General features: G+C 48.1%; 1 protein-coding gene across 1 annotated transcript in view; it reads left to right on the forward strand.

Annotated features, from left to right (window-relative positions):
- GABRA5 (gamma-aminobutyric acid type A receptor subunit alpha5) overlaps positions 1 to 14161 on the forward strand; it is an 84493-nt gene extending 70332 nt beyond the window's left edge. The window contains exons 6-9 of the mRNA XM_061159586.1: positions 3499 to 3642; positions 6076 to 6228; positions 9383 to 9594; positions 13862 to 14161. Coding sequence (XP_061015569.1) covers positions 3499 to 3642; positions 6076 to 6228; positions 9383 to 9594; positions 13862 to 14161 — 809 coding nt within the window. The remainder of the gene's footprint in view (positions 1 to 3498; positions 3643 to 6075; positions 6229 to 9382; positions 9595 to 13861) is intronic.
- Positions 14162 to 16246: the final 2085 nt, after the last annotated feature.

Genomic DNA, 16246 nt, shown 5'->3' on the forward strand with positions numbered 1-16246 from the left:
GGGAGGAACTGCTTAATGATTCCGGTGGCAGCACAGAAAATCTCATGGAGAGGGTGCGATTGGATACTTATAAAGGAAAATATGTGCAGAAGTCAGCTCCCTGTATCAAGGCCCTAATGGTTAAAGATGGAGCATTCCAGCTTTGATCCTAAATGTATAACATCAGGAGGGCCTCTGAAATAAGATGCAGAGATTAAAAGGTTGATAAATTTAACTCACTTAAACTACCATTTATCAAAAAAAATTTTTTTAAGTGAGCAAAGTGATATAGGCACAACTTGAAGATGTTTACAACACATGGAACCAAAAAATTATGTATATCAGAATATGTAAAGAAAACATGATTCAAATGGGTAAAAAACACAATCAGATTTTATGAAGAAAATATAGGGGAAAAAGAAACTTTGTTTAATGATGTCTGTAAAACTACAGAGCAAACAATGCACTGATCATGTGATTTTCATCAAGTTTGGAATTGAATCTGTGGGGGGAAAGTGAGTTCACAGAGGACCTGGAAGTCCTCCCTGTGTTAACTCAGTGTTTGCTCCATACTTGTTTGTTTTATTATTTTTCAAATATTCAGTTCAGTTCAGTTCAGTCACTCAGCTGTGTCCGACTCTTTGCGACCCATGAATCGCAGCATGCCAGGTCTCCCTGTCCATCACAAACTCCCGGAGTTGATTCAAACTCATGTCCATTGAGTCAGCGATGCCATCCAGCCATCTCATCCTCTGTCGTCCCCTTCTCCTCCTGCCCCCAATCCCTCCCAGCATCAGGGTCTTTTCCAATGAGTCAACTCTTCACATGAGGTGGCCAAAGTATTGGAGTTTCAGCTTCAACATCAGTCCTTCCAGTGAACACCCAGGACTTATCTCCTTCAGGATGGACTGGTTGGATCTCCTTGCAGTCCAAGGGATTCTCAAGAGTCTTCTCCAACACCATAGTTCAGAAGCATCAATTCTTCGGTGCTCAGCTTTCTTCACAGTCCAACTCTCACATCCATACATGACCATTAGCAATGCTCTTTTATACATAAATCAAGAATAAGGGTAGTGATGTGCACCAGCAGAGAAACTTGCACACTGGTAGGAAGGAGCACTGCTCATCACTGATGTGACCCTTCTTCTGGTGCCTTCCGTGGAGGCCTGTGGCCACATGTGCACCCCTGCTCGTCTGCCCAGCAGTGGCTGCACCAGGCCCATGAGCTGTGCACCAGGCCCTGGCTGGTGGCATCCCGGAACCTGCCGTCCCGCCCAGGGACGCCTTCCCTGCCATCCCATCCCATCTCCAGAGATGCCTGCGAGGCCTCCCTGTAAGCGCACACAGCTCTTTGCGTCTGGGGTCAACGTCAGGCGGGGAGCCAAGGTCACAGGCTTGTGCAGCAGGTGCTGGGTGCTGTGTCTGGCAGCCGTGCAGATCCACAGGCTGTGGTGTGTGGCTTCACCATCGGAGGCCTCGAGAGACACAAGGTACACTCACGCGTGCAAGTTCCTTCACGCCAGCCGCTCCCCAGGAGCCACTCATGCGGAGGCGATCCCAGCTGTCCCCTGAAGCCTGTGACCCAGGCCCCCAGCAGCGTGCTCCCCGTTCTCCCAGGGCAGCGGCCGCCGTGCCTCCCAGCGTCTGGGCCCTGCAGTCCCCTCCCCTCCGCCAACACTCCAGCCACTGCTTCCCATGATGTCACCTCCTCAGACTGCCCCTGAGAACTGCACCTCTCCCCTCGGCATAGCGTGTGTCTCCCTGTGCCATTCACTACCACCTCACATATAACACGTTCATGTATATTTGTCTCCCTCTTCTGGGAGACAGTCTTCTGTTTATTTTCCATCCACCTGTTGTAGTGTTCTGCTGCCATGACATGTTAGCACAAACTTAGCAATTTAATTGAAACAATGTATTAATTAAGCAGCCTTATTGTAGTCATCATTTTATAATATATACATATATGAAATCATGACATTGTACACCTTAAACTTATACAATGATATGTGTCCATTGTATCTCAATAGTTAAAACATTAAAAAACAGAACAACATTTGAATTATCTTCTAGTTCTACAGGTCAGACAGTGAATCTGCCTGGGGTCTCAGCTCTGGGTTTCGCATGGCCAGAATCATGGTGTCGGCAAGGCTGCCCTCCCTTCTGGAAGCTCTAGGGGCAAGTCCACATCCAGCCCCTCAGGCTGTGGGCAGGATTCTGTTCCATGATCTGCAGGTTGAAGCCTCTGTTTCTTGCTGGCTGTCACTAGGAGTCATTCTTGCCCATAGAAGGGCTACCCCCATGCCTTGGGTCATGGCCCCTTCCTACACCTCTAAAACCAGCAATAGAAGTTGAGTCCTTTCTTTCTGCTTCAAATCTCTAGGAGCTGGGTCTCTCTGACTGGCCTCAGCTTGAGAAAGTTCTGTTTTTAAGGACTAAAGTGTTTATACTGGGGCCACTGGGATCATCTAGGAAATTTCCTGATTTTGAGGCCCATTTACACGGTGCCTTTTGCAATGTAAGGAAACAGTCACAGACATGACGCCAGGGTTAAAGTTCCTGCTGCCTGCGTCACCTGCCTGCCAGGACAGTGCAGACAGTCAGACAAGTGCCTTCTGCAAAGTGAGACCTTTAGAGGAGCTGATGTAGTCAGCCGCTGCTCCAAGTTGTTAGAACCACAAACAAATGGAGACCAGACACGAAAACTCACTGAGCAGACAACCAGCTTCTCCTACAAATGAAGCTTAACTTAGCTTATTTTGTAAGGCTGACTTGACCTGGGTCATTGGCCTCTAAGAATTAGAAGCAAAACTTAAACTGTTTCCCAGGGTTGATGTGAGGTAACTACTGACCAATTCTGTATCACTTAAGAAAATTCTAATATTGTAAGCAACCACTTTGAATGATAAACCGTCAACTCTTTCCTGCTACACAAGCTGCTTTATGACAGTGTACCCCTGAGCCTCAATCCATGCTTTGGTTTGAGTGCTCCCGGTTTGCAGACTGTCTTTTTGGTGTGTGCACAGTGAACTGATTCATTGCTTCTTGGGTGATTCATCGTGTTTACTTTGACTCTTAATGAACCGTGGACAAGGTGCTCTACGAGTTAGTTACACCCTGATGGAGCTCTCGCCAGCTCCATTATAACAGTGGACAGCAGGCCTTGTTACTACTGGCCTAAGAAGCGGGCATTGTCACAATCCCGTTCTCGGGTAGAAGCACTGAGCGCAGAACAGGAGACTTGCCCCAGACCACCACGGAGCTGGGAGAGCCCCAGGCCCTGTGGCCGGCCCCTGCACAGTCCGTGGGAAGCACCGGGCCTGACTTCTGAGCGCTCCGTCCTGTAGAAACCAGAAGGGCTGCGACCGCGGAGCTGCCTGCCTTGGTCTGCCTGCCTGTGCTTTCTGTAGGGCATCCCACTCTTCAGTCATCCCTCTCACTACTTTTATAAACATGTGTGGTTGTGCCAGGCTGCAAACGGTTCCAGGCTTGCACCACTTTCTGTCCCCTGCCATGCAGACGCATATCCTAATTCCGAAGTCGTCTATGTCTGGACCAACGGCACCGCCAAGTCAGTGGTGGTGGCAGAAGACGGCTCCAGGCTGAACCAGTACCACCTCATGGGGCAGACCGTGGGCACGGAGAACATCAGCACCAGCACAGGTAGTAGCCCTCCTCTCGCGCACCCCGCGTGGGCACAAGCTCGGGGGAAAACGCCGGCTCTCTTGAGCCACAGGGAGCCGCCACGTCCAGCCCCTCCTCCGGCGCGCACGGAGGCGCAGCTGTGACGTCCCGGCATTGAGGGTCACGAGGGCCGTTAATCCGAAGTGCATTTGCCCCCATGTGAGCATCAGTGACCCGGGGCCCTGCTTATGTAACAGTCCTGCCGAGCACCGAAACACCAGCAGCAGCCTCTGCAGCAAAGTCAGAGAGCTGCCTGCACATCCTCCCGTTTACCTGCTCTGCTGTTTCCCTGTTTGACCATTTCAGGGATTTCCCCAGGGGTTGAATTTTGGAAATCACAGCGAGCCGCGTAGAAATAGCCAAGGCCTTCGTGGGTGCAGTTAACTCCCGCAGGCACCAGGCGGGCTTGAACCCTCAGGGCAGCACAATCCTGGCTTCACCCGATGCCAAGTGGGCAGGGTCTCCGGAGGAGCACAGTGCATTCCTGGCCTACAGCGACACGGGGTGTCCTCAGACCCCAGCCCCAGTGGTCACAATCACCAGCTTGGCTGTGAGCAGGGGAGGGCCCTCCAGGGTGCCAAATGGCAGGAGAAATGTGGGACAAGGATGGAGTGAGTCCTGCTTGCAGCATGAGTTCTAAGCCCCAGATGGTCCCCCAGTCAGCATCCAGCATCGTTCTGTCAGCATCACCACCCCTGGGAGCTGGCCGGAAGCAAGGGACGCACATTGCAGCCTTCCACTCCGTGCCTGTCCACTGGAGAGGGCTGGTTCCTCGGAAAGGGCCTGGCAGGCCTGGGAAGAGGCTGCTGCAACATACTGTCGCTGCATTCAAGGGAAAGCGAGAGTCAGCAGGCCCGGTTTTACGGGAACAAGTGGGAAGGTGGCATGGCTGCAATGCTAGTAAAGAGTGCTACTGTTTCATGTCATTCTGTGAACATCTTTCAGTGGGATTCCGCCCCTATTTGCATTCAAACAAATGACCTTTTTTGAATGTTATATTGCTAGCCTCGACACAAAAATAAAACAGAATGAAAAGAACCATAACAGCAAAAGAATTTATAAGTAGGAGAGTCACTTCAAATCCGAATGCAAAGAAACAGAATGGCGTTTTCCCTCTTCTCAAGCACTGAGAGGCAAAATCAGATCATGGTAAAGATGTCTTTGCTACTAACATACCTCCCCCCCCCCCCCCCCCCCCACCCTCCCGCCCTCCTTCTCTCTATCCCTGTCTCCTTCCGCGGGACGGAGCCCATTCCCCTCCTCTCCCCTTCCTGGGGCTGTGGGCTGGGCGTGGTGTGTCTCGGCCCTGCGGGGATTTTGGTCTCCTCTTCTGTAGGGAGCAAGTTTTGCCACACGTGATATTAATTCGTGCTGTGAGGCAAGGCACATAGGGACACGTGCGCAGCTGACCTTACTGAGCGCTGGATTTTGATTCCAGCAGCGAGCGTCCACGCTTCAGCCAGTTTCAAACGTCTCAACACAGTGCCCATGCTGCAGTCTGACCACCCTCAAACAGACGGCCCCATCTGGGGTCCATATCAGCAGAGGCCACCGACCCTCCACCCGCGTCCACAGTTCTGCCAGGCTCGCTGGCCACACCATCTGATTTTTCCAATCAGTCAAAGGACTCTTGTCCTCAGATCAACTCAGCTCTGCCTTCACGTCTGGAAGCATCCTTCCGGTCTCCCCAGGGAGATGCAGACTCACGCAGCAAAGGAGCCCGTCTCACCCGCTCCCCGTCTAGCCACCTTGGCTCCTTACCAGTTCACCGTCAGTGCAGCGTCGTTCTCCGCGATGAAGGGGAGGTCGGCACTCGCCTCCCACACCACCAGGCAGATCCAGAGAAGGCACTGGGGCATCGCCGAGCAGACACCCTCGCTCTCCCTGGGAGGCGCGGGAGCTCGGCGCGGTCAGGACCCGACGCCTCCTGGGTCTGCTGCCTCTCACCCCCAGCCAGGGGCGGGGCGCTGAACCTGTGGGGGCCTGGAAGCCCACCACCCCTGCCAGCCCTCTTTGGCTGGGAAATGAGGAAAAACCCTCCACCCGCGACAGGGCTCTGTGATGTCCTGAGTTGTATGTAGAGAGGCTAAATCCTGAAATCCCAAGGGCAGTAGCAGTGAGGGGGGCAGGTGGAGAGCGGCACAGATTGTAACCAGGGATTAGGAAAACACACAAATCTGATTTTCCCCAGAAAAGCATCCGCCAGCAGAGGCTCTTCAGAGGCTGGGGGTCAAGAGACTCATAAAACAACCAGCCTCTCCTTCACGCGAACAACACGATTAAATGCTTGTCCAAAGAGAAGGTGGAGAGAAGGGAGACTCCGGAACAGACTGTGACCCGGGGCAGGAACCACAGGGCGGGACTGTAGGGCTTCCTTTAGGTGGCTGACTGCACTGACTTACTTATTTGCAGGTGAATACACAATCATGACAGCTCATTTCCATCTGAAGAGGAAGATTGGGTACTTTGTCATCCAGACCTACCTCCCCTGCATAATGACCGTGATCTTGTCACAAGTGTCCTTTTGGCTGAACCGAGAATCAGTTCCCGCCAGGACAGTGTTTGGTGAGTGTACTTAACCCAGGCCTGCAGACTGTGTTCTGCCTAGTCTAACATCCCAAAACTACAGCCTAGAGCTGCCTGTCTATTCTGTGGCCTTGAAAACAAATTCAGTCTTAAAGACTAGATTTAGGGCTGCTTTCTGAAGGAGGGTTCAGAGCAATTTGATCATCGTTTCCCTCCTGAAAAGCCTTTCACCAGTAGCCTGTTTTTTTTGGGGGGGGGGTGGGATGGGGCAGGGCAGGACAATGTTTTTGAAATCTCCAAGAATCTGTCTTACATGAGATTTTGCTACAATATTTTCACAAGTCTCATAACGTACTATTTTCTATGTTATCAGGCAATTTTCTTTGAAATATGCATGCCGCTTCAAAATTAACTCCCAAGTTGCAGTCAATATGTTGCATGTGATATGATAGTAATAGGTTATATATATAAAATACAATATGATAGTAATAGATTATATATATAAAATATAATACATATTACCGTGTGTGTGTGTGTGTGTGTGTGTGTGTGTGTGTTAGTTGCTCAGCCGTGTCCAATTCTTTGCGACCTCATGGACTATAGCCTGCCAGCCTCCTCTGCCCATGGAATTTTCTGGGCAAGAATACTTGGGGTGGGTTGCCGTTCCTTTTTCCAGGGGACCTTCCCGACCCAGGGATCGAACGTAGGTCTCCATTGCAGGCAGATTCTTTACCACTGAACCACTAGGGAAACTCTACATATTACCATATGTATGTATAAATATGGGCTTCCCGGGTGGTGCTAGTCATAAAGAATCCACCTACCAATGCAGGAAATGCAAGAAATGTGGGTTTGATCCCTGGGTCCGGAAGATCCCCTGGAGAATGAAATGACAGCCCATTCCAGTATTCTTGCCTGGAAAATTCAATGGACAAAAGAGCCTGGCAGGCTAAAGTCCACGGGACCACAGAAATTCAGAAATGACTGGGCAACTGAACAAGAACAACAAATTTGTAAATAAACACATATATGAGATATATGCATGTATGATATGTGTGTATATGTATACATATGTATGATAAGAATCTAGAATATTATCTGACATCCCTGAGACATAAATCAAGTTTAGCCAGATCCAGCTAGCTTGTACCTTGACACAGCAGGTGTGATCCAATGTTTAACTCTTACTTGGAAGCTCATTTCATCAAATTCAACATTAAAAGTAATTTTATGGGTGAGTTGTAATGGATATTCACATCATTCTAAACTGTAAAGTACTGTTCCCACCTCAGCTCTTCCTATTGTACTTTTTCTTCCAAAGAAGGAAAGGTGCTCTGCATTTCCTGCCAAAACTCCTGTAGGTGGAAGAAGCCGGGGATCCTGGAGATTCCCAGGAAGGGCCCAGGACTGCTCCTGTGCCACCAGCTGTCTGCCTCCAACCACGTGCTTCATCTGCCTCATCTGGCTTAGCGTCAGGAAGGTGTGGGGGTTGGCTTGTGGCTAGACAGTGTTCCCCCTGCTCTTTAGGAGAACATTAGTAGGTGGGCAAGGAAAAAATTTTAGTTTGGAGAGTGCCTTGTATTCCAGTCTGCTTCCTCGTAGAGATTTTCAACTAGTGTTAGGATGTTAAAAGACTCAAGGAGACACAAGAAGCCTGTTTAAGGTCACACACAGAGCACTGCTCTCTATCACAATGATGAAATGGATCTCTAAGAAAAATCAAAGATGACCACTGATTTCTCATTAAGCATCAATTCCATGCACAGTACCATGTTCAGTGAGGGTATGTAAATATCTCTGAAGGATGACACTGAATGGACACTAAGCTGCTATGACCACCAGCAGCAATACACTCTTTTGATGCTGTTTTCTGGGGCTGTCCTAATACAGTTCCTCACACTGAGGGCTTAAGCAATAGAAGTTAACTGCCTGGAGTTAATTGTTCTGGAAGCTACAAGTCCCAAATCAGCAGCGTTGGTTTTCTCTGAAGGAAGGCTCTGTGTCTGGCCTCTCTCCTAGTTTCTGGTTTTTTCTTGGCATGTGGCAGCATAATTCTGGTCTTCACATGGGGTTTTCCCTGTGTGTGTGTGTGAGAGAGAGAGATACCAGTCATATTGGATTAAGGCCTACCCTTGTAACCTCATTGTAACTTGATTACTTCTGTAATCACCATATTTCTAAGTAAGATCTGGAAAGTAATTCTGAGTTCTAGAGATTAGGACTTCAGCCTATGAATTTGGGGAGAGCGGCACACAGTTCTCCTGGAACAGCTGCATTGCACTCACACCCCATGCACAGACATGCACCCTTACACAAGCGAAACTGTGAGCTTGTGGAAGCTACATGGGCTGTAAGTGTTCCGCAGACCTGGGTCCTAGTATTGGCTCTCATTTGCCAGCTGGTGAATTTGAGCGCATTACTATTTTTAAATCTTTAAGCTCCTCACCTGCCAAATGTGAATATTGACACCCATCCAGAATGTAGCTTAGGTCAGGGGCTGGCCCCGAGCAGATGCCCAATAAAGGCTCAATAGCTCCCTCTGAGGACCTAGACTTGCTGTATGCTCACTGCAGATTTCCCTAGAAGACAAGGCAGATGGCTGCAGGCATCTTACACAGCAGCCTCAAGGTGACCCAGATCTTTCTTAGAGGGAGTGCCAAGACCTAGATTCAGATGTGGCACTTCTGTTGCACTCGGGTCCTCAGAGTCTGCAGGCTCCGTTAGTCCATGTGAAAGCAAGTCTGCTGCATGAGTTTTCTGGAGCCCACAGTTTGTCAGGTGCAGTGAGTCTTTGTGAAGTGCTTCCCCAGAGCTGGGGGGACATCCCTGCCCATCTCAGCTGGACTTCTCTGAGGAACACAAAGATGCCTCCGTCTCCTAACTTATCCGTGTTGGGCATCCGGTCTCTGCAGGGTCGGGTCAGGACAACAGGGACGCAGTTAGGGTATGTGTACAAATCAGACCCGATCCCTGCCCGCCTCGATCTATATTCTAGCGAAGCAGACAACTGACAAGATAAGCAGACTAAGCAGTGTTTTAAATGAACGTGTTCTGCTGTGAGAATTGTATAAAGAGGAGAGACCTGGGCTGAGAGACAGTTTTTTTCTGTCTCTGTCTCATGCTGGGCTGCTATGCTGGGGTCTGGTGCTAGAGCTGACCCTTGTTCCAATTGTCCCCCCTTATCATTGACCAGGGGTGACCACGGTGCTGACCATGACGACCCTCAGCATCAGTGCCCGGAACTCTCTGCCCAAAGTGGCTTACGCAACAGCCATGGACTGGTTCATAGCCGTGTGTTACGCCTTTGTGTTCTCTGCGCTGATCGAGTTTGCCACTGTCAACTATTTCACAAAGAGAGGCTGGGCCTGGGATGGAAAAAAAGCCTTGGAAGCAGCCAAGATTAAGGTACTAACTTCATTTTCCTCCTTACTCCAGAGAAAACGGGCCAGATTTCATGTCCAACCATAAGACCAAATGTTTTTCTTCCCTACATCCCTCCCCCTGAAAAATGATTCCTTCCCTTATATTCACGAACCTTACAAAGTCTTATGACAGGTCCTGTTTTAACTTTATTTTCAGTCACCAGCTTCATTCAAGGGAAAGATCTGACTTCATGTGGATGGTTTGGGCTTGTTTATACTCAGGCCTATTACTTTTGATGAAGTACCTTCTGTCTGTTCAGGGACTACTTAGCCAGTTTTGAATTGCACAGTTGTTCTGCTTTCTTTTGCCACTTCACCATGCAGTGTGTCTTCTGCAAGGTGGCTGAAGGTCATGAAGGGAGCATTTGAATTATTGAAAGCAACACAACTGCAAACACACCTGATTCTATTCATGAGATGATCTGGCTTGCTTAAACGAGGCATGAGTTATTGTGGGAAGCATTTTTCTGTGCAGAGCAATTAAGTGCTGAGTATATAGAAAGAGATTGGTGCCTGAATCTAAAAAATATTTGAAGAAAAAGGTTGTGCAACATTCCAACTTGAACCAGGTCCTTGGGGAAAAGAAAATAACATACATGGAAGAGAAAAGAAATAGCACATGGTAGAGAGCTAATTATACCATACATAAAACAAATGAGCAAGTGAGATATGAGAGATGAGCAGGCCAGAGTTGCCAGAGCAGACTTCAACGTGAAACTCCCTCTGTCCTTTGGAAATCATCACGAAGGCAGTCCTGGAAGGCCCTCCTGGAGACTGGACCCCAGACCCATGATGGTGCCTAGATACTTTGCTGCTGCTGAGGGCACTCAGGGGTGCACACCCACAGCTGTGCAACTGTTTTTTTTTTTTGCATTCAACACAGCTGTTCTTTTCTTACGAAAAGTCCAAAGTTCTGACTTGACCTGGCCCATCAGATTCTTCCTACTTCCAAGCACCATGAGTCCACTCCCACGCCGAGGTTTCAGTCATGAAAGAAAGATCTGCTTCCAGGCCCAGCTCACCTGTGTGGAGATGGAGGAAGGCCTAGTGGGCCCGTATCAGGCCCCTGAGGGCGGGAGGGGAGGGGAGAGGTGCCCGGGCAGGCCTTGACAGGCATGAAGCTCCCAGATGGGTGTGTCTGGGGGAGGTGACCGGGCAGGGGCCAGCCGAGCGGAGCGGGCGGTTGGTGGGGAGCCGGGAGAACACCGCAGAGCCGGGGCTGTCGGACTGTGGGGGCTCCTGACTGAAGGGCCCCAGTAGGCAGAGCCACGGGGATGTTCGCACCCCGACAAGCATGAAGTCTGGGGGGAGGGGCTTCCCGGCCCTGTGTTGCCGGGAAGTAAACGTTTGCTATGGGCCTGGTGAGGGTCAACTGGAGGTGGCCTCCTTGAGTGGGGCAGCCAGCTGGGAGGTGCGGCAGGAGCTGAGGCCGCCAGGCTTATGTCTGTGAGCCTGGGAGGAAGGCGGAGTAGCCGAGAGGCCCTGAATGTTGTCAGGTGGGCTGTCATCATCGTCAGCCACCTCATTCTCCTGCACGCGGCCTCCCTGTCCTTCCCACTTATCACAGGTCTGGACACAGCCCAGAAGGGAGAGGAGGGCTTGGAGGTAAAGTAGCTTGTCTCACTCCAGACTAGCACTGATCTCCCAGAAGACTGCGTGTTGCCCCCAGAGGTGTGGAGCAGGGAGTCCCATGCCCCAGGCCAGTGGAGACATCAGGGTATCTGCAGGCATCCCGGCCAGCAAGCCATACTTTAGACGTGGTGGTGAGCACGAATAAGGAAGTGTATCGTTACTCTTTTTGCGTGAACTGGCTTTTACTTATAAGCGGAGAAAACTTGAACACCAGTCTGTTTGCCACCATTACCTGTTGGGGTCTTCAGAGTTGGGGGTGCCAGGCAGTTTTTAGGGGTGAACACCTGTGAAAGGATAGAGGAAAAAGTTCAAGTTGACTGTGAAGGGAGTGGTCTGCTGGCCACTGTGCCCTCAGCTGGGCAGCAAATCTTCCCCGAAAGAGCACCAGGGGCCCGTCTCTGACCACTGTGGTGGTCCTAAGGCTCATGCACTGCCTCCCCCAAGCAGGACTCCCGCTCCCGAGACCACCCTTCTGTCCTCCAGTGTCTGCTCTGTCCTGGTTACCCCAGGACATGAGGGCTGCACAAGACACTGACGGAGCTAGTCTGTCAGGCTGGCGGCAGCCCCGCACGGGTGCGCAAAGAGCCACAGGGTCTGCAAAGGGCGCTCCTGGAAAGCTGCTCACAGGCCCTGCTCTGCTCTGAGGCTCATGGTTGTCCTCGCCGTGGGCCCGGGTTCTCATGCTCCCTGGGGCTGGGTCTGTACGCGCACTTACTCAACCTCACTTTCCACCGCGGCTTCATGCCCCCTCTCCATGTCCTTCCTCTCTGCTTTTTACCTTTCACATATTTTTAACAGTTAATATATTTTCTATTCTGTTTTAAAACTAGAGTCACCAGGCTGTGCACTACATTTCCTGATCTTATTTATTTTATAACTGGAAGTTTGTACCTTTTGACCACCTTCATCAACTTTGCTCCCCACCCTACCCTGACCTATTTGGATCCTACGTATAAGTGAAGTCATATGGTATTTGTCTTGTCTGATTTATTTCACTTAGAACAGTGCTTTCAAGGTCCATCCCTGTTGTAAATGGCAGGATTTTCTTCATTTTTATGGCTGAATAGTATTCCACTCTGTGTGTGTGTGTGTGTGTGTGTGTGTGTGCGCGCGTGCGCGCGCGTGTATGTGTGTGTATTAGTATATAGTATAAGGATTCCCTGGTGGCTTAGCAGTAAAGGATCCACCTGCAATGCAGGAGACACAGGATTGATCCCTGGGTCAGGAAGATCCCCTGGAGGAGGAAATGGCAACCCACTCCAGTAATCTTGCCTGGAGAATCCCATGGACAGAGGAGCCTGGCGGGCTACAGTCCATGGGGCTGCAAAACAGTCAGACACGATTTAGCAACCAAACTGCATTCATATATATGTATATTCATGGTCAGTCACTTCAGCTATGTGTATACGCATATATATGTGTGTATGTGTGTGCATTTTGTTTAACTGTTCGTCTATTGATGGATACTTGTTGTTACCAATCTTTGCTATTGTCTTGTATGTGAAATTCTAGAACAGGCAAAATAGTTTATGGTATTAAAACCCAGAATAGTGGTTCCTTTTGCTGTGGTGAGGATGGAAATGGACTGGGAAGGGGCATGGTGACCTTCTGGAGTGCTGATGGTGTTCTGTCTTGATCACCAAGACAAAGAAATTTAATTTAAACATTTAAACCTCATTAAATTTAATTCAATGAGACTGTGTTAACTTGATAAAAGAACAGAATTTTTCTCAACATTCTGTCATGAGAATTTTCAAACATGTGGAAATGTTGAAGAATTACGGAATGAAAACCTCTACTATTAACTTTTTACTATGCTTGTGTCTTCACCACCTATCTGTCATTTATGTCACCTAACATCTGTCTATCCTTCATCCATCTACCCCTCCTCAGTCCATCAATGCATCTTAATTCTTGATGGATTCAAAGTGAATGGTGCATTTCCCACTATATACTTCAGCAAGCATATCACTAATTAGAGTTCAATATTCGTTTACTGTTTGATTCTTTTGAAGCAAAATTGACAGAGTGTGAAGTGCACAAACACTAAGGGTACTCCTGAGAAGGCTTGACGATCATGCTCACCTGTATAACCCAAACCCTTCACCTGTATAACCCAAACCCCGTGAACACAGAGCACGTCATCACACTCCAGAAGAACATGCTCACCTGTATAACCCAAGCCCCATGAACACAGAGCACGTGGTCACACTCCAGGAGAACATGCTCACCTGTATAACCCAAACCCTGTGAACACAGAGCACGTCGTCACACTCCAGGAGAACATGCTCACCTGCATAACCCAAACCCTGTGAACACAGAGCACGTCGTCACACTCCAGGCCATGGGCCCCTTCCCAGTCCATTCCTGTCCTCGCCACACCAAAGGGAGCCATTTCCTAACCTTTCTACCATAAACTATTTTGCCTGTTCTAGAATTTCACATCCAAGACTGGCTATGGGGGGTTCTGAGCTTAGAAGTCTGTGGAAGGCTGTCCTCTACCAGAGATCAGCTGATCCCCCTGTCTGTCTTTGTCTCTTTTGAGAGAGAAACCCTTAGAAGAGAACTGATAGTTGCTTGCAAACATCATGCTCTTACATTCTTCTTGTATTTTGCAGAAAAAGGAGCGTGAACTTACAATAAATAAGTCAACAAATGCTTACACTACTGGGAAGATGACCCACCCCCCAAACATCCCGAAGGAGCAGACCCCTGCAGGGACCACAAATGCCTCTTCAGCCTCAGTTAAACCTGAAGACAAGACTTCTGAAAACAAAAAGACTTACAACAGCATCAGCAAGATTGACAAAATGTCCCGAATTATATTCCCAGTTCTGTTTGGCACTTTCAACCTCGTCTACTGGGCAACATATTTGAATAGGGAGCCGGTGATTAAAGGGGCTACCTCTCCAAAGTGAGCTTTCGTGCTCCCAGACTCCAAGAGAGCCATCCGTCAGTGACGGCACCAAGGAGAGGTTGAACTTGGGGGGCCTCCCTTATTTGGTCACTATCTTTCAGGAAATTTTTGCATGTTTAATTATAGGTACCAATAATATTGCCTTGATGTTTCTATATATAATGTCAGATGTTTCAGAGATGACACATTGATAAATCAAGCCACTTTCTAGAAAAACAGGAGTCATGGCACTGACACTCAGATGCTCAGCACCTTACACTGATAGTTTACAAACAGGTCTATTTTTAACTGTTCCAAGTGTTACCTAACAATGTTTTTTATACTTCAGATGTCATTTCATACAAATTTTCCCAGCAAATAAATATTTTAGGTAATGCTCCATGATTATTACTTGACCAACTCTCACAAGAAATGGATATCACAAAGCACATTTTGCATTGAAAATGAAACTGTGGGCATTTATGTACAAAACTAATTGCCTTTGATAATTCTTTGAAATTAAAGAATTTAATTGCTCTGAAATTAAAACTACTGCATGATCTTATGTTAAGAAATAAATATTTATGCAGACATTTAATAATAGACGTATATAGTATGTTAGATTAACAGATAAAATATTTCCCCAAGTTAAAATTTAACTGTTAAAAAAATATTTTTTGGTGGAGTGGGAAGGAAACTTCTCTCCCTCTGACCACCCACCCCTGACTGACTAACTGAACAATGACCAAGAAAGAAAAGATCTTAAAACAAAAAGTAGTGTGATGACAGTCTTGGCATCTGACCTGAGCATCCACTGTCTGAAACACTGACCACAATTCACTGCAGCCAGAGTATAGTGCTTCAGTGGTGAGAAACTGTAAATGACTTATTTTCCATTTTATTTCCCTGTATGTTATTTCATGATTGACTTATTGCTCTGTAAGCTTTTGTATATGAACCTTAAATGTTCATTAAAAAATAAAAATGAAACTGATCTTGTGGAAAAATGTCATTTTCTGAAAATATTTCAGATTTTGGTGGGTGTACTGACTCATTTTCTAAAGATGATGTAAAGGAAACCCATCACCATGATGAAAGTGCTTGGGGAAAAAGCCTCTTACTTAGCTGTTCATCTCTGTTCCAGTCTGATTCTTCTGGGTGGCATGTAAAGAGAAAGCTGACTTCAACCACGATGAGGTGAACAGGTAGAACCAGAAGTTCTTTCCATCACATGCATCTCCATGATACAGTGCTCCGCCGGTCTCTGCTCGATAGAGTGCTCCCTGAAGGTAAGGTTACTGCTCAGTCCTCCATGCCTTTCCTTCTGCTGTTTGTGAAGAGTGATACAAAGAAATGCATGTAGACCATCTGCTTACCGTTAGAGGATAACATGTATGAAAGGAACAGTTTCTTTTTCCTCTCATAAAAGGGATTTTATGACTATTAGCAAATGGTATCAAAGTTCAGTTCAGTTCAGTCACTCAGTCATGTCTGACTCTGCGATCCCATGAACCGCAGCATGCCAGGCATCCCTGTCCATCACCAACTCCAGGAGCCTACCCAAACTCATGTTCATTGAGTCAGTGATGCCATCCAACCATCTCATCCTCTGTCGTCCCCTTCTCTTCCTGCCCTCAATCTTTCCCAGCATCACAGTCTTTTCCAGTGAGTCAGCTCTTCGAATCAGGTGGCCAAAGTATTGGAGTTTCAGCTTCAACATCAGTCCTTCCAATGAACACCCAGGACTGTTCTCCTTTAGGATGGACTGGCTGGATCTCCTTGCAGTCCAAGGGACTCTCAAGAGCCTTCTCCAACACCACAGTTCAAAAGCATCAATTCTTCTGCACTCAGCTTTCTTTCTAGTCCAACACTCACATCCATACATGAATACTGGAAAAACCATAGCCTTGACTAGATGGACCTTTGTTGACAAAGTAATGCCTCTGCTTTTTAATATGCTGTCTAGGTTGGTCATAACTTTCCTTCCAAGGAGTAAGCGTCTTTTAATGTCATGGCTCCAATCACCATCTGCAGTGATTTTGGAAGCCTAAAAAAATAAAGTCAGCCACTGTTTCCATTGATGGGACCGGATGTGATGATCTTAGTT

This window comes from Dama dama, chromosome 13, assembly GCF_033118175.1.
Source record: "Dama dama isolate Ldn47 chromosome 13, ASM3311817v1, whole genome shotgun sequence".
NCBI classification, from domain to species: domain Eukaryota; kingdom Metazoa; phylum Chordata; class Mammalia; order Artiodactyla; family Cervidae; genus Dama; species Dama dama.